Genomic DNA, 18386 nt, shown 5'->3' with positions numbered 1-18386 from the left:
ACAGTGAGCGTGAACAGATGGTTCAGTAAGACTTCCCTAGTTGTTTAGCTGTTCATGCTGCCCGCTGTAAAGCTGTGCGTTAAGTGGCACAAGCCATGTCTGTATTGTACACTGAGTGATGCAGTATCTATTGCGCAGGGGGGTTACCAGCACTACTGTCCACTCATAGTTACCCCCATGGCCGGAGCACCTGGAAAGCCCTGACTTCCCTGTAAGGAAAGATTAAACACATAAAGTTAATAGTTAGAAAATTAAAAAATTTTATGCTTAAAAAAACCTAAAGCATCATTTCTTAACGCAGCCCACAGCTCAGGCACAGAAGGACAGAAGTAAAACAATAGGATGATGCTTGGGGCCCTACCAAATTCACAGTCCATTTTGGTCAATTTCACGGTCATAGGATTTTTTAAATCGTAAATTTCATGATTTCATCTATTTAAATCTGAAATTTCATGGTGTTGTAACTGTAGGGGTCCTGACCCAAAAGGAGGTTGTGCGGGGAGGGTCACAAGGTTATTGTAGGGGGGCAGTAGTATTGCCACCCTTACTTCTGCGCTGCCTTCAGAGCTGGTCTGCCCTGTGAAATCTGTATAGTATAGGGTAAAAGTATACAAAAGACCAGATTTCATGGTCTGTAACGCGTTTTTCATGGCCGTGAATTTGGTAGAGCCCTAATGATGCTGTATGTCTTTCACTGACCCAATGACCAATCATTGTAATTATGAATGACAGTGATGAATAAGAATGGTCACTGGCACAGGGAAAGAGAGTGAGAGATGTACACTATCGGCTGGGGGTTGGGCATTCACCTGGGATGTGGGAGACCAAGTTCAAGTCCCCGCTCCAGTTACCGTTTACACTAAGTGGAACAGGTTGAGAGAGCTCTGCAGCAGAATAGCCCATGGCCCAGTCGCCTGAGAGGTGGGAGACCCAAGTACAAGTTCCTTCCCCACAATAGGCAGAGGGGGGAATTGAACCAGGGTTTCCTACATCCCAGGTGAGCAACCCTAACTACAGAGCTAAAGGAGACCCCACTACTACTCATTTTGTGAATCTAGTTCTTTTAAAATGCCAGACACAAAACATTTTTGTTCGACTCAAAATGGATTTTTTTTTCTAGTTGCCAAAATTTTTTTTGCAGTTTTCTGATTCAGTTTGACCCAAAATGAATTTTTTAACAAAAATGTTGGAGCTGCCAGCGAACTGAAAAATCAGTTATTCCCCGGACTCTTCTTGGAACACGCTGTACCAGAAGAGAGGAAACTTGTAAAGGCAGCTAAATACAGTCACTATTTTAAGGCTGTTATCTGATTGTCAGGAGTCCTGACTCCTGTTCTTTGCCCTGGCTCCTCGATCTAAATGACCCCCACTGCCCCCATATTACTTACTTGGTCTCCTTTCTGCCCCACCATTCCTGGAAGACCCTGTAAAACATCAAAGGAAATTTCCAACAGGTTAAAAATATTTCAGTCCTTTAATTCTGGGGTCCCAAAGGGACCACATTGTACAGCAGGGACAACAGCAGTGTTAAGTTGTGTCTTCATGGGACATTTAGCCATTGGCTTCTCTGCCAAGACTGCCTCCAAAAGGGGGCTAAAAATGATGATGATTTTAATCCCATGAAAACTCGTCCATTAGGGAGTGGAATGAGATCACCAGATCCTGGCACACAGGCTACCCCTCTGCCATCAGATGGGAACATTTATCCTGAACCTGGGCCCGATTTGAATAGGGTGACCTAGAAGCAATACACTCTATGTCCCACTACAGGCTTTTCAACACAAGCAGGCCCCACACCATGCAGTAGTCTTCTTTGAGGACCTCCAGCCAGACCCATCCACATGTACAAATCTCACTAGAAATTCTGTTCTCATGAGATTTCCCACCCAATTTTTAACTGTCAGAAGGTTGAATACGAGACCAGAAGGCACCCATACAAGCACCCACTCTACGGGCTTTGGGGGTGAGAGAGAGATCTGCCAGTCAGTAGGAAATCTAAATCAAACTCTGAGACACCCAAATGTCACCACTTCCCTGCCATTCCAGGAGGCTAAAAGGGGATGGGGCTAGTCTTCAACCTGAACGCAGCCATTGCAGACTCACATTAACGAAGAGCCTGATTCTCATTAACACCAGGTTTCTTTCACACCATTCTGGCAGGTAAAAGGCCCACTTTAATGCCCTTTTACCCAGAATGGCATAAAGGGGCATTCATGTAAATGAAAGCCAGGCAGAGCATCTGTAGCAACAGGAGATGCCAAACAGACATTACAATGTTTGCAAGAGCTGTGGCAAGTGGCTCGTAAGGCATTGCAACATTGGGAAGGAGCTGGCTCTGCGATGGTCTCATCAAGAAAGGGTTTGGAATGGTTCCATTTGTTACATGTAGGGTCATTCTGACAGCAGCTTGTCAAAGCAACTTGATTAGCTTACAGCAATTCCTTGAAGTCCCTTTGGCCCCATTTCTCCACGCTCCCCCTGCAAGCGACAGAAAATACATAGAGGTATTAGGTGCATAAGAGTTGCCAGAACAGACCAATGGGTCCATTTACTTCAGCATCCAATCTCTGACAGAGCCTCAAAACTGCAGAGGAAGTCACCTTCAGGGGAGATATCTTCCTGTCCCCAGCTTGTGATAAGCCAATATCCTGAAGCATGAGGTTTGATAGCTTATTTTTATCCTAGCTGTAAATGCTAATAAAAATGCCCAATTTTATTTTGATCCTTGATTTAATAATTAAATGAAAATGCAGAAGGAATGTGACTTTGGAGTTTGTAAAACAACAAATATGCATGGGAAATATTCCTCAAAAGAAAACTGAATGCACATTCAACAGGCTAAGACAACTCAGATATTGGGCTCAATTCTGCTGCCAACCACACTGGTTTTAGACCAGTGTAACTCCAACAACTTTATCTTTGATCTATACCAATATAACCAAGAGCAAATCAGGCCTATTCTCTCTCCTCTCCTATGTCCAAGCATCATTTATTTTTATTAGTTTAAGGAGCACTCTCACCTTCTCCCCTTTGACACCTGCTTGGCCTTTTTTACCCTGGAAAATGAAAGATGCTTTTGTTAAGACAAAGATCCATTTGCAAAGAAATATCAACCAATGAACAAGCAAGCCCTGCACTCTGCAGGAGAAAGAGCTTTGGATATTCCTTTTCCAGGAGTTTGCAAAGCAAGAGGACAAATATATCTTTGTTTTAATATCAATAGACTTTGCATTCATATATTGCACTTCAGGTGAGGATTTCAAAGAGCCAGACAAACAATAATTAATTCTCACAATATTGTGTGTATTATGGTAACATCAGCTGAGATTGGGGTCCCATTTTACCGGGGTAGTTTGGGCTCTAAATTCACTGAATTCTTTTTTTTAAACTTTGATTTTGTTTCACCCAAACCCTACCTTTGGGCCAGTCAGTCCTTCCTCTCCAGGCAATCCTGGTTCACCCTAAACAAAAACAAAAACAAAATGTATTTCCCTGACTGTCCCATGTAATCAGTCCCAGAAAGAGTTCATTAAAAACACCAGTAGTTCTAGGCCCAAGGCCCCTTACAGATAACACTCAGTCACACTTTTTTCTTTTCTTAAAGAGGTGCAATTGCACATGCAAAAATGCACATACAAGTGCATGCCCACATTTGTGTACACAGTACCATGATTGCACATGCAAAGGGCAAGTTAGAGATGTTTGAATGTGCAAATACACAATTCCCATGCATTGTTATAAACATGCACACGCATTTTTCCATAGGCAAGCAGGGCTTGGCTCTCAATATTGTGTGTTGGAGGGGCAGTTCTTTAGAAAGCAAGTTTTCCATTAGCTAGACAAGACGGTCTGAAGTGAGTCATATGTCCATCTCCCAGAGCCGCTGCTCTGCAGAATCCTCTCCAAGCAATAAGCCAGTTGATGCTGGAGAGGCAGGGAAGAGAAACTGTGATAAGACAATTGAATTAGCCAGACCCGACCGTTGGCCAATTAGGTTCGGTATCCTGCCTACAGCAGTAGCTGACGTCCCATGGGTTCAGGGGGTGGGCAACTGTTCACTCAATCATGCATTTAGCTACTCGTTCAGCACTACATGTAGGGGCCGGGAGATCTTTCCAGCCCATGGAGGTGACCACTTCATGCCCTGAGATTTGATTATCTTTCACATATCTAAGCCACTCTCAGGGTTTTTTTGTTACATCAAGAAATCACAGTATTTGACTCCCTGATCCTGGTCCAGCAGTGAATGTCACAGGTTGAGGCATCAATGTTTTCCTCACCCCTGGGCAGCAAAATCCTCCCCACTCTCCCCGAGTCACTTCCCCAACAATCATTGCCACCCGTTTGTGAGGGGCCTCTGTCATGTACACTTTGTACCTGGTAGGGCTGCTTACCAGCAAGTCAGAGTTCGGTACCAGATATGGACTGGCTGCAGGGCTCCCTTCTCAGAGAGATACACACCAGATGTGTTCACTAGAAGATCCTTTAATGCATTGCCAGCAATGGCTGAGGTTAGCTTTAAAAAGGTAGGTTGCCTAGTGGCTGAACAGTATGATACAATTTAATATGCCTTCACCAACACTTTTTGCCTTCCCAGCCTCCACCAGGAACTGGGGCTGCCAACTTTCTAATCGCACAAAACCAAACATCCCTGCCCCGCCTCCTGCCCCGAGGCCCCGCCCCTTCGCTGAGGAGCCGCCCCTACTTGCTCCATCCCCCCTCCCTCCACTGCTCGCTCTCCTCCACCCTTGCTCACTTTCACAGGGTTGGGTCGGGGGGGGTGGGCTCCAGCTGGGGGTGCGGACTCTGAGGTGGGACCAGGGATGAGGGGTTTGGGGTGCGGGAAATGGCTCCAGGCTGGGGTAGCACATTGGGGTGCGGACTCTGGGGTGGGGCTGGGGATGAGAGGTTTGGAATGCAGGAGGGGGCTCCGGGCTGGGGTTGAGGGGTTCAGAGTGTGAGGGGGGTGCAGGCTCCAGCTGGGCATGTGGGCTCTGGGGTGAGGCCAGGGATCAGGGGTTTGGGGTGCAGGAGGGAGTCTGGGCAACGGCAGAGTGTTGGGGGAGGTATGGGCTACAGGAGGGAGTTTGGGTGTGGCAGGGGACTCCGGACTGGGGCAGGATGTTGGAGTCCAGGAGGGGGTTTGGTGTGCAGAGTCCTGGCAGTGCTTACCGCAGCTCCTAGGATGCGGCCACCAGGTTCCTGCAGCCCCATGGCACATGAGTGACCAGGGACGGGAGGCTCCACACGCTGCCCTCACACCCACAGACATCACCCCCGCAGCTCCCATTGGTCATGATTCCTGGCCAATGGGAGCTGAGGAGCCGGCACTCGGGGCAGGGGTAGTGCGCGGAGCTGCCCTGACCGCCCATGCACGTAGGGGCAGCAAGGACCTGGCGGTCATTTCCGGAAGCTGCACAGAGCTAGGGCAGGCAGGGAGCCTGACTGCACTTTTAACAGATTGGTCAGCGGTGCCAACTGAAGCTGCCAGGGTCCCATTTCGACTGGGTGTTCCAGTCAAAAAACAGATGCCTGGCAACCCTACCAGGAACCTAGGAATTCCCAGGCCGGATCAGAGCAGAGACCATCAGATACAGGACTCAAAGGGATCTCTGTGTCACTGAGTCCAATCCCCTGTTATCACAGGAAGCCACATCATATAGTCCTATTCATAAATGTATCAAGTTCCATCTTAAAACTACTTAGGGTGTTTGCCCCCCACTACTGCTATGGGGAGGCCGTTCCAGAACCTTACTCTTTCTGATGGGTAGAAACCTCCTTCTAATTTCCAGCCTAAATGTATTCATGACCATAAAATCATAGAAGATTAGGGTTGGAAGAGACCTCAGGAAGTCATCTAGTCCAACCCCCTGCTCAAAGTAGGACCAACCCCAACTAAATCATCCCAGCCAGGGCTTTGTCAAGCCAGGCCTTAAAAACCTCAAAGGATGGAGATTCCACCACCTCCCTAGGTATTGGTAATCCATTCCTGTGCTTCACCACCCTTCTAGTGAAATAGTGTTTCCTAATATCCAACCTAGACCTCCCCCACTGCAACTTGAGACGATTACTCCTTGTTCTGTCATCTGCCACCACGGAGAACAGCCGAGCTCCATCCTCTTTGGAACCCCCCCTTTAAGTAGCTGAAGGCTGCTATCAAATCCCTCCTCACTCTACTCTTCTGCAGACTAAACAACCCCAGCTCCCTCAGCCTCTCCTCATAAGACATGTGCCCCAGCCCCCTAATCATTTTCGTTGCCCTCTGCTGGACTCTCTCCAATTTGTCCACATCCTTTCTGTAGTGGGGGGCCCAAAACTGGACACAATACTCCTGATGTGGCCACACCAGTGCCGAATAGAGGGGAATAATCACTTCCCTCAATCTGCTGGCAATGCTCCTACTAATGCAGCCCAATAGGCCGTTAGCCTTCTTGGCAACAAAGGCACACTGCTGACTCATCTCCAGCTTCTCACCCACTGTAATCCCCAGGTCCTTTTCTGTAGAACTGCCACTTAGCCAGTCAGTCCCCAGCTTGTAGCAGTGCATGGGATTCTTCCATCCTAAGTGCAAGACTCTGCACTTGTCCTTGTTGAACCTCATCAGATTTCTTTTGGCCCAACCCTCCAATTTGTCTAGGTCACTCTGGACCCTATCCCTAGCCTCCAGCATATCTACCTCTCCTCAAGGCCTAGTGTCATCTGCGAACTTGCTGAGGGTGCAATTCATCCCATCATCCAGATCATTAATAAAGATGTTGAACAAAACTGGCCCAAGGACTGACCCCTGGGGCACTCTGCTTGATACTGGCTGCCAACTAGACATTGAGCCATTGATCACCAGTTTCTGCCCATCCAATCTTTTTTTGGAGTTTTGCTGGATTCTTGGCCTCAATGTCATCCTGTGGTAAGGAATTTCACTGTCTGATTATGCCTTGTGTGAAGAAGGATTTCCTTTCACTGGTTTTGAATTTGGGATAGTGTCATTGCATTCTATGCCACAAGAGATGTCCCTCTGTCTTCCCCATCACAAGACCACCACCCATTTCCAACCACCCTAGCACAGGTTCAACTTGGATGCATGTTTTTAATACCCACCTTTTGTCCTTGTGCTCCGGGTGTCCCCATTTCCCCCTGAAAAACAAAGAGAGAAGAGAGCTCAGCCTCTAGGACTCATTGCTGGCTCCTGTCCTCTTCTTCATCATCACCACTGTGTTTCTTCTGTGTTTCTCTCCTTTTTCAACTCCAGCAGCAGTGCATGAGTTTCAACTACACCCCTCCAGTGTGGTCCAGCTATTTACAAAGGGCTGATTTTTGCAACGCCCATCCTGTCCCTCGCCTATTAGATGGTCACCTCCAACGGTTTGATAAATCCAGAGCCATCAAACAGTGAAGACACAGGTGTCTTGCAAGGACAGAGCAATTCCTACCAGCTGTTTAGGGGCAAAGGGCAGGATTCTGGAAGCCCAAGAAGGATTTTTGTGCCACAAGATCAGCTGCACGGGAACTCCAGGCATTGTCTGGCACAGCAGGGATTTGGGGTAGAGCTGGTGGACCTGCCACCAATCATTTCCCTTGGCATAGGAGGAGGCCAGATGCTGCACAGCCTGCAGTGGACACTGTGGAATAGCTCCACTTCTGTTCCATGGCCTAGGTGCCTTCCTTCTCTACAGCCCCATCGAAACTCCCCAGAGTACAGGCCATGTGGCTCAAGCTGCTCATCAGGACCAGTGTTTGGGCATTAACGCCAGTGCAGGTCTGATGCTAATTGGCTCATACTGACTCCTCCCCAAGCTGGAACACTGCAGCCACATGGTGCTCACAGCCAGGTGAAATTCTCTCTTACCTCTGAGAAAATAACATCCAGTCCGAGTCTGACAAATGAGGCTGCATCTTCACTGGGCTTTGCTGCCAAACACCTTGCGATTGCTGGTTTAGTTCTACTGCAGTAGCCACATTGGGTACCAAGGTTCCCACTACTACTGGTGTTTTAATCACTGAGTCCTGCACCCTAATGAGAGAAGGACTAAACGCCATGATAAAAAGGCTGGTGGCCACTGACACCTTGTCTGCACTAGCCTTCCCACTAGAGCTGGTAGAAAAAGCAGGAGGTTCCACAGAAAAGTTTGACAAAAATGGAAAAAAATACATATTTCAATTTTTGGCAGAAATTTGGATACAGGGCTATATCTCCCAGGATGCACCATGATCTCCCCTTTTGGAGACAGGAGGCAGTACATCATGGGAGTCCCTGGCCATGGTGCTTCATAGGAGATGTAGTCACTCTGGGGCACTCAGCCCATAGAGGAGAATGGGGACATGAGACAAGTAAACTATAACTCCCATGAGGCAATGTGGCAGTACGTCCAATTTGAAATATGTCAGTTTCAGTCAAAATATTTAGGTTTTCTGACTGAAAAATATAGAAATTTTCCTGTGAAAGCAGATAAATATTGCTCAGGGAAGTCTAGCATGAGTTATATCTAGGCAAGCTGGGAATCACACCCCATCTTAAATTTTGGACATAACCTGTGATCATCTAGTCTAACCTCCTGCATAACCCAGGCCATAGAACTACAAGGACAGATTTAGTTTTTTGGTTCAGTCTGTTAATAACTACACCCAGAGCATTGAAGGAAAAGGGGAGAGACAGAGGTTGCCTATTGCACATGTACAAATCTGGTTGCAAAGATTAAACATACCTTTCCACCTTCTGTTCCCTTAAATCCAGGTATGCCTGGAATGCCAATCCCTGCCTCCCCCTGAAAAACAAGCACAGCCTAAGTGAAGGTAACGCTCCAGAGGGAGAAGGGAGAAAGGAGAAAAAAAGAAAAAGAAAAGAAAAGGCGAGACCATAACTGAAATCAGTCCTATCTACAGCAGCATCTCTGAACTCCCACTGGGGGCCAGCAATTTAGTGCAGGACCATTTTGTCTGGAGAAGTGTCTGTTAATGAAACCTCAGCATTATAGGGTTGTATTAATAAGGTCAGTCTAAGTTGCCTGGAAAGGACTGTAGAGGTTTCAAGTGAAATGTGAAAGAGGATGGGGATAAAGGAGGCAGTGACACCAAAGGAGGCCATCCCGTGGGAGAGGAGAAGGTCCTGGCATCTACAGTGGCCAAACCTTTCAGATGCACAGATAGGAGGTGAGTCAGAGGAACAGGGAAGACTGGCTAGACAGACAATGTCTATTCTATTCCATGATATTGGCTGCAGCAAGTCCATGGAGCAGGGGGAGACATGGTGACACTTCTCCATCCTCCTCGCACTTGGTCCATCCTGCCATTACGGCAACTCGGCTATTTCTGTCCCCTTTGGGCAGATGAAGAGTAAAGACATATTACATGAGTAATGACCTTTTCTCCCCTTGGCCCGGGAATTCCAGGAGCACCATCCAGCCCGAGAGGGCCAGGCAAACCAGCTTTCCCCTGCAAAAGAGGAACAGAATGTGGTTCAACACAGTACCTGTCATGCCCAAGGTATTTAGGGTTAGTGCCAAGCTAGATGATAAAAATGAGGCCCCACGAAGTGCTGAGAATTAGCTCATACAGCATCTTAGCCAGTGAAAGCTGTTGCCCTCCACAGAGGGGAGTGTGACACTACCCAAAGGCACCTCACTCTTTGGCTTTCTCTGCTACCTCCAGCTTTTGGGCCTCTCTCTTGGCCAGCTCTAACTGCAGCACTCTTCCGAATGCTTCCCACAGTCCATGAACACAGCTCTTATGCCCTCATTGTTTTGACTGCAGCTTCCAGGCCACAGTCAACACAGAGGTTGTCTAACTCCAGGTTGGGACATTTAGCATTCGTCTCCAGCTTACTCGTCCTGCCTTTCCCTTTGTTCTAGCTCCCTTACCAGAAACGAACAAACAGAAAATAACAAACCGTAACCTTTTGCTTCACCCGTTCCCAATCTTCTCACCTTGGACTCTCTTAGTGTCTGTTATCTGGTGAATAAATGCCGGGAGCATGACCCATGGCTAACCAGCAAACAGGGTGTAGATCCTGCCGACTACGCCTCCACGACATTTCCCAGCTCTCCACCCACCCTAAGCGACAGCCTGCATCTGACAGGCGCCGTCTGGCCCAAAGCGACTATTGGCAAAAGTTCAGCACCAGTCTGTACTCACGGTCTCTCCTGCATCTCCTTTGTCACCCTTGGCACCGCTTCTCCCGCGAGGCCCCTGTATAATGCATGAGAGACTTTCACCACCTAGAACAACACTGCACATTTCCAGGAGCTGCCCTCAGTATTAGTCATGTGTCCAGTGATTCATGCTCATGCATTAAAGAACCTTTCGGATACAATGGCACCCCAGAGACCCCTTCAGCCTGCGACAGGGCACAAGCTGCAGTGGAGACCAGCAGTACAGGGGAGAATCATACTTGACTTACTGTGCTATTGTGGCCAGTGATGGTGGCAGATCTATGGTACTTGGACAGCTCCCTCCCTGCACCACACACACACACACACACACACACACGCATGCACACCTACTCCTGACTGGTAGCCATAGCAACACTACTAGCACCACCAGACAGATCAGGGAGCTGGCAGGGGAGAGGGAGGGAGGAGACCAAAAAAAAGGAAATGTATCTTCTTGGAGAGGTCCCCAGGCTGAGCGTCACTGAGGCATGTATTCATAGAAGATTAGGGTTGGAAGAGACCTCAGGAGGTCATCTAGTCCAATCCCCTGCTCAAAGCAGGATCCACACCAGCTAAATTCAATCCATTAGGCAGCTTAAAAATAAAATGCAGGGCTGTCAATCAGACAGATATGTTGCATGCAGTTTGGTTGAAGCCATGTTGGTCCCAAGATATTAGAGAGAAAGGGTGGGTGAGGTAATGTCTTTTATCGGACCACCCTCTGTTAGTGAGAGAAACAAGCTTTTGAGTCACACAGAGCTCTTCCTCAGGTCTGACAGACACACACACACAGGGGATGAAACTAAGAGTAAATCTCAGCTACTTACTCTACCACCGGCATCTCCAGGCTCACCCTGAAACAGAGAAGAGAGAATGATACAGCCTCAGAACAAGACAGGAGCGATCATGTTTCCTTCTCAGGGCCCCCTCTTTCCCTCCCTTTCTGCTGGAGCCTCCTCTCGAAGATCTACGCAATCTGGGCTGCAGTCTGCCCCCATTGGGATCGTTCTGCCCCACACGTGTGAGGGGAGCCGCCTCCCACATTTGCACCCACCATTGTCCTCGGCTCAAACTGCCTAGAAGGTGGCTGGGTAGGGAGGCAACTATTGACAATGGCCCTGTGCACACTGGAAGCTGGGCTTAAATATTTCACCTCAACAACGGAACCACCCGCAGATGGTAACAACTTTCACTCACTCCTGTTCCAGGCTGCATTCAAACTGGCCCACTAGGTCCTCTGAAACTGCGGTTGGACCCCAGTGTCTTATGATGAGACGTCAGACTACAGAGAGGGGCCTGATCCTGCACTCACAGATGTCACCAGTAAAGCCCCCATTGACATCAATGGCACAGGATTAATTTATAGATGTCTAGGAGGCCTGACCCCTCGCTGTGTGACAGGCTGGGGGATGTGGATTCCCCCTGCCTTGAGAAGGGTAACCCCCCTAGTTACTCCACATTCAGCACATGCCCCCAGGCGTCTATGGCAGAGCAATGCAGAAGAATGGCTAGCTCACAGTCACACACACCTTCACAGACATCCCAGGTGGTCCCTGTGGCCCTGGCGGTCCTGCTGCTCCAGGAACTCCCGGCTGCCCTTTCTGCCCCTGAAATGATTCAAGCCAAACAAATTTGTGAGAGACACAAATGCTCTACCCCAGTGACCTCTACTCCCACTCCTAGCAAAGCTGAGCAGCATATGGGCCTAGAATAAGTGCCCGTGTCACTCAGTGGGGACCTCTCTGGCCAGTCACTGAGCTGCACGGAGAGACACTGAAGGAAAGACATCCATTAACCTGCTCTCAAGAGGACAGAGGATGGCTGCAGTGAAAAGAGAGGATGAGGGTACAGCAGGAAACACTGAGAGGGCATAAGATTATTTAGAACATATACATTGAGATCCACGCACCCATCATTGAAATGCTGCCACCTCTGGGGTGAAAGGCAGCAGCTGGTTAATAGCACACAATAACACTGCCAGCAGCTCAGGCCAGGATGTGAAGGAGGATTTTGTATCTCATTGAAATGACAATGACTAATCTTACACAAAGTCCTATGAGAGCCTTAACGACCACACATGGCCAGGTCCACATCCAGCAGCACAGTGCCCTCTAGTGCTGACCCAAAGGAAAGAACGCTGCCTCCCAAGTCACCAACACCTGTACAGGAGACTCCCAGGAAAAGGAAAGCACTGACCTAGTCTGCTCACACGTTGCATCCCTTTCTCCCTCGATGCACCTATTTTTCCTAAGTTTTGTCTAAGTTACCTGGGGTAGGGTCTGTCTTGTGCTATATATGCATGCACAGAGTCTAGCACAATGGGGCCTCGATCCTAACAGAGACCCTTTGGCCACTATTAGACTACAGATAATACTAAAGTCCTGGCTGCCCCGGTTGTGTGATCTATGGTGACCACATGCCATTTGGAGACACCGACAGCAGAAGGGAAGTGGGTTATACCAGATGTCATGTGTTTACTCACAGGAGAGCCTGGTTGTCCGTTTCGGCCAGGAATCACTTCCACCCCTCCCAGCACGTAGCCCGGTTCCCCCTGCACAAGAGGAAGCAGCACACACATCAGTTTACTGGGGCATCAGGAAGCTTTTCCGCTCAGATTTTCATCCGAAGAAACCCTGAGAACTTGCTCTGTACACGATTACACATAGTAAACCGTAGGACCAGATTCTCAGCTGGAGTAGGTCCCCAGGGTTCCATTGACTTCAATGGAACTTCACCCGTTCGTGCCAGCTGAGGCGCTGGTCCCGACTTCCTCGCTCTTCAGTCAGTTACTCTATTGCTCCAGATGCTGTTAGGCAGGCAAGCATATAAACAATCATCCCCAAAGGACAGGGCTGATGCAAACAGCTTCATTGACAGACTGGATACAGACTTTATTGGATACAGACTGGCTAACCTAGGGAGCAGGGTTTTAAACTAGGTTTGATGGGGCAGGAGACAAAAGCACACAGGTAAGGCAAAAGCATGGAGATCTGGGAGAAGGGTTGTAATCTGGCCAGAGCATGGGCTATTATAGCAGGGATAAGGGAGAGACAAGAGAGAACTTAGGGGGAAATCAAATCCGTAAGTGAGATGTCTGTATACTAATGTGAGAAGATGGGAAATAAGCAGGAAGAACCAGAAATGCTAGTTAGTAAACACAACTATGACATAGTTGGCATCACAGAGACTTGGTGGGATAATACACCTGACTGAATATTGGTATAGAAGGGTACAGCTTGCTCAGGAAGGACAGGCAAGGGAAAAAGGGAGGAGGTGTTGCCTTATATATCAAAAATGTAGACACTTGGACCAAGGTTGAGAGGGAAATAGGAGAAAGACTGGTTAAAAGTCTCTGGGTAAGGATAAAAGAGGTAAAAAACAAGAGTGATGTCATGGCAGGGGGCTATTGCAAGCCACCAAACCAGGAAGGAGAGGTGGGTGAGGCTTTTTTTAAACAGCTAACAAACTCATCCAAAGCCTGGGACTTGATGGGGATGGGGGACTTCAGCTACCCAGACTTCTGTCACGAAAATAACACAGCAGGGCACAGATTAGCCAACAAGTTCTTGGAATGTACTGGAGACATTTTTTTTTATTTCAGAAGATGGAGACAGCTACTGGGACGCTGTTCTAGGTTTGACTTTGACCAATACTGAGGAACTGGTGGAGCATTTGAAAGTGCAGGGCAGCTTCAGTGAATGAGATCATGAAATGGTAGAATTCATGATTCTAAGGAATGGTAGGAAGGAAAATAGCAGAATAAAGACAATGGATTTCAAGTATGCAGACTTTAACAAACTCAGGGAGTTGGTAGGTAAAATCCCATGGGAAGCAAGTCTAAGGGGAAAAACAACTGAAGACAGTTGGCAGTTTTTAAGAGACATTATGAAGGGCACAAGAGCAAACTATCCCACTGTGTAGGAAAGATAGGAATTATGGAGTAATTTTGGAGTAACCACCCTGGAGTAACCTGGAGATCTTCAATGATCTGAAACTCAAAAAAGAGTCTATACAAAAAGTGGAAACTAGGTCAAATTACAAAGAATGAATATAAACAAACAACACAAGCAGGTAGGGATAAAATTAGAAAGGCCAAGGCACAAACCAAGATTAAACTCGCTAGAAACATAAAGGGTAACAAGAAAAAACTTTCTACAAATACATTAGAAGCAAGAGAAGACCAAGGACAGGGTAGGCCCATTCTTCAATGAGGGGAGAAGGAAAGAATAACAGAAAATGTGGAAATGGCAGAAGTGCTAAATGACTCTTATTTCAGTTTTCACCAAAAAGTTTGTAGCAATTGGACATCTAACATGGTGAATGGCAGTGAAAATGAGGTAGGATCAGAGGCTAAAATAGGGAAAGAACAAGTTAAAAATTACTTAGACAAGTTAGATGCCTTCAAATCACCATGGCCTGATGAAATACATCCTAGAATACTCAAGGAGCTGACTGAGGAGATATCTGAGCCATTAGCTTGAAAAGTCATGGAAGATGGGTGAGATTCCAGAGGGCTGGAAGAGAGCAAGTATAGTGCCAACATACAAAAAGGGGAATAAGGACAACCCAGGGAATTACAGACCTGTCACCTTAACTTCTGTAGCCGGAAAGATAATGGAGCAAATAATTAAGCAACCAATTTGCAGAAATCTAGAAGATAATAAGGTGATAAGTAACACTCAGCACAGATTTGTCAAGAACAAATCATGTCAAGCCAGCCTAATAGCTTTCATTGACCGGGTAACAAGCCTTGTGGATGGGGGGAAGCGGTAGACGTGGTATATGTTGTCTTTAGTAAGGCTTTTGATATTGTCTCACATGACCTTCTCATAAATAAACTTGGAAAATACAACCTAGATGGAAGCAACTATAAGGTGGGTGCAAAACTGGTTGGAAAACTGTTCCCAGAGAGTATTTATCAGTGGTCCACAGTCAAGCTGGAAGGGCATATCGAGTGGGGTCCTGAAGGGATCAGTTCTGGGTCCAGTTCTATTCAATACCTTCATCAATGATTTTGATAATGGCATTAAGAGTACACCGAACGTTTGTGGATGATACCAAGCTGGGAGGGGTTGCAAGTACTTAGGAGGATAGGATTAAAATTCAAAATGATCTGGACAAACTAGAGAAATGGTCTGAAGTAAACAAGATGAAATTCAATAAGGATAAACCTCCACAGTTGCGCACATACAAAATGTGAAATGACCGGAAGGAGTACTGCAGAAATGGATCTGGGGGTCATAGTGGATCACAGCTAAATATGAGTCAGTCAACAGTGTAGCACTGCTGCAAAAAAAGCAAACACCATTCTGTATTAGCAGGAGTGTTGTAAGCAAGACACGAGAAGTAATTCTTCTGCTCTACTCTACGCTGACAAGGTCTCAGCTGGAGTATTGTGTCCAGTTCTGGGTGCCACATTTCAGGAAAGATGTGGACAAATTGGAGAAAGTCCAGAGAAGAGCAACACAAATGATTAAAGGTCTAGAAAACATGACCTGTGAGGGAAGATTGAAAACATTGGGTTTGTTTAGTCTGGAGAAGAGAAGACTGAGAGGGGACATGATAAGAGTTTTCAAGTACATAGAAGGTTGTTACAAGGAGGAGGGAGAAGAATTGTTCTTCTTAACCTCTGAGGAGAGGACAAGAAGCAATAGGCTTAAATTGCAGCAAGGGCAATTTAGGTTGGACATTAGGAAAAACTTCCTAACTGTCACTGGTTAAGCACTGGAATAAATTGCCTTGGGAGGTTGTGGAATCTCAGTCATTGAAGATTTTTAAGAGCAGGTTAGACAAACACCTGTGAGGGATGGACTAGATAATACTTAGTCCTGCCATGAGTTGGGACTGGACGAGAAGACATTTTGAGATCCCTTCTAGTCTTATGATTCTATGATTGACAGGTGATGCTCAAAAACTGCAGACCAACCCACTGAAGCAGAGTGCTAGATTCTTTATGAAATAATTGAGCCAAGTGAGATGAATCAGCGATTTGTATTAATGTCTGTGCAGTCCTCTCCCATTGACCTTGGCAGGACTTAACCTTCACTAAAGACTCACAGATTAGATGCAAAGAGTCTAAAGTCTCTGTGGGATTTATCTGAATCAGTTTTACAAACCTGCCAGAAGGTCTGCTTTGCCCTCCAGTGCCCGCCTACAATGCACACTGGGAGCTGTGTGTGGGTACCAAGACAACTGACCTTTCCCAATGTTACACTGCGTCTGGTTCCGTTTATTTTATAGATTGTACCTCCTGGACAGCCGTGTTTCCCTTACCATTGACAGCAGCTCACTGCTGACGTTATGACTGCACACCAGGGTCACTGGGAATTTCACAGCCTCAGCAGAGATGGTATTCAGACCTCCTGTTCCCAGTGTAAAGGCCTGTAGCCCTTGAGCTGGAGGAGAATCTCCATCAGCGGCCAGCCATCTAGGGCCAGTGACATGCACTTCAGAAGTTCTGATTCTATCCAGTAGAGGGCAGTGAGAAATACACACCTTAATAGGAGGGAAGTGCAATACAATGGCATTTTCTATTGAAACATGTAAAGGGAACTCACTCTGTCTCCTTTTGGCCCTGCTGGCCCTGGATATCCAAGAGGTCCCTGGAATTTAAAATAAATCACGCAGAGTTAAATAACAGAGAGAAACTGGCTCACAGAATCATTGTCAACCTGCAATCCCTTAGGTGAGATGATCACTTATAAACCTAAGGCCATCAGTTCCATTCTGTTGGATCCTAAACTATAAACCCATCTCCATCAGATGACAAATTTTTGTTGGCCCACCAAGTGATAACTTAAACAGGTTCCAATGAGTAGGGTTCCTTCCTTTGTGGTGCCAACATCAATAGGAGCCACGCGCCCACTAATTTAGTGTATTACATGTCTCCCTCTAGTGGCTGATGCACATAACATAAGAGCTTACTACTGCTACCAGCTACTGAAGTTACTCCTTTTGCTCAAGCAGTCGAAAGCCATGCTTTTAGCACTGTAGCTCACATGTTCAGTCCACACTCATGACCTATGATGGGTGGCAGGTCATTGTATATGCACTCTACAGGGACAACACAACCCCTCTGAATGGAGTCATATGGGGTGTTCGTTTGCAATGATGGTTTCTGTGACTGGACACCCTGTGATGACAACCACTGGGAAAATGCCTTGCACAGGAAAACAAAAAGTATCAGAGTGAAATAAATGTACCCTTCTCCCAATTCCATGGTCTACACTTACACATCTGAGCTTGGGCTGCGGATCTGAAGCCCTTGAGCCAAAGGGAGAGCTCCAGTAGTTGGCTGTTATCCTCCCCGGAGCCAGCCACTAGCAGGAGACATCATCACAAGCACTTAGCCAATGTCTTATCACAAGCACTGAGCTCCAGCGAGTGTGAGTGGACACTACATGTTGGTGCAAGTAAGCGTAAGTCACAGGTATTGCCCTCTGCACTGAGTGGTAGAAAATCTGTACAATGCTCCCTAGGGACAGAAAGATGGATACAGCCTCACTTATGATCCTGCTCAAACTGATGAGGCACTTGGCTGTATGCATCTCTGACTGGCCTTGTTTCAGCTACAGGGCAGGAGACATTTGGCCCCGGCAATACCCAAAAAATGCAAAATCAGGTTCCCTGGGGCTCTCCATCTGGCTCAGCACGACTGGCTGTTGCCCGTGCAGCCCTCCACACCCGCACACTGTAGGATCCAGCGAGGGTTATTTGGGTGCCACTGAGTTTCTGACACTTTGATGGTTTGGAATACTTACGAGATCACCTCGGATACCAGGGAGCCCCTGTAAATTGAGGGAGAGAAAAATAGATGTTCAAACACCGGAAAAGGGTTTTTCCCCCCTTTATTAATCCCAGCGTTGACAGTTCTCATTAGTCCAGATATTTACCATCAGCCCAAGGGAGCCAGGGGGCCCCACTCGCCCAGGTCGACCTGGCAGTCCGGGAATTCCATCTTTCCCAGGGAGCCCCTAAATACATGGAAAGTAACAAGGTCAAAGATGGGGCAGAGCTTGGGTGGTGTGGAAAGAACTGCCAGCCTCCAATAACTCTGGTCAACAGTCACTTTTTTGGGCAGTGGTGGGAGAGGATGTTCTGACGTGGGAAGGAGGATGGATAGCTCAGTGGTTTGAGCATTGGCCTGCCAAACCCAGGGTTGTGAGTTCAATCCTTGAGGGGGCCATTTGGGATTGGGGGCAAAAACTGGGGATTGGCCCTGCTTTGAGCAGGGCGTTAGACTAT

At 47.3% G+C, this 18386-nt stretch overlaps 1 protein-coding gene and 1 long non-coding RNA gene across 2 annotated transcripts in view; both read right to left on the bottom strand.

Moving 5' to 3' along the window:
- The window catches only part of LOC119860385 (collagen alpha-1(I) chain-like), a 35199-nt gene extending 20051 nt beyond the window's left edge, over nt 1-15148 (bottom strand). The window contains exons 1-13 of the mRNA XM_043508456.1: nt 15143-15148; nt 12625-12693; nt 11672-11749; nt 10970-10996; nt 10126-10179; nt 9355-9426; nt 8700-8759; nt 7096-7131; nt 3417-3461; nt 3021-3056; nt 2434-2478; nt 1389-1424; nt 174-209 (exon numbers count right to left, since the gene is read on the bottom strand). Coding sequence (XP_043364391.1) covers nt 174-209; nt 1389-1424; nt 2434-2478; nt 3021-3056; nt 3417-3461; nt 7096-7131; nt 8700-8759; nt 9355-9426; nt 10126-10179; nt 10970-10996; nt 11672-11749; nt 12625-12693; nt 15143-15148 — 600 coding nt within the window. The remainder of the gene's footprint in view (nt 1-173; nt 210-1388; nt 1425-2433; nt 2479-3020; nt 3057-3416; nt 3462-7095; nt 7132-8699; nt 8760-9354; nt 9427-10125; nt 10180-10969; nt 10997-11671; nt 11750-12624; nt 12694-15142) is intronic.
- Nucleotides 15149-16698: 1550 nt separating this feature from the next.
- Nucleotides 16699-18116, bottom strand: LOC122457846. The gene is made up of 3 exons (XR_006277518.1): nt 18035-18116; nt 17903-17929; nt 16699-16744 (listed from the first exon to the last, which is right to left on the bottom strand). It is a non-coding gene; the product is annotated as an uncharacterized LOC122457846 (long non-coding RNA).
- Between the last annotated feature and the right edge of the window lie 270 nt (nt 18117-18386).

Source organism: Dermochelys coriacea, chromosome 1 (genome assembly GCF_009764565.3).
Source record: "Dermochelys coriacea isolate rDerCor1 chromosome 1, rDerCor1.pri.v4, whole genome shotgun sequence".
Lineage (NCBI taxonomy): Eukaryota > Metazoa > Chordata > Testudines > Dermochelyidae > Dermochelys > Dermochelys coriacea.
Note: the sequence above shows the minus strand (reverse complement) of the source record. Positions and strands in the feature narration are given on the sequence as shown.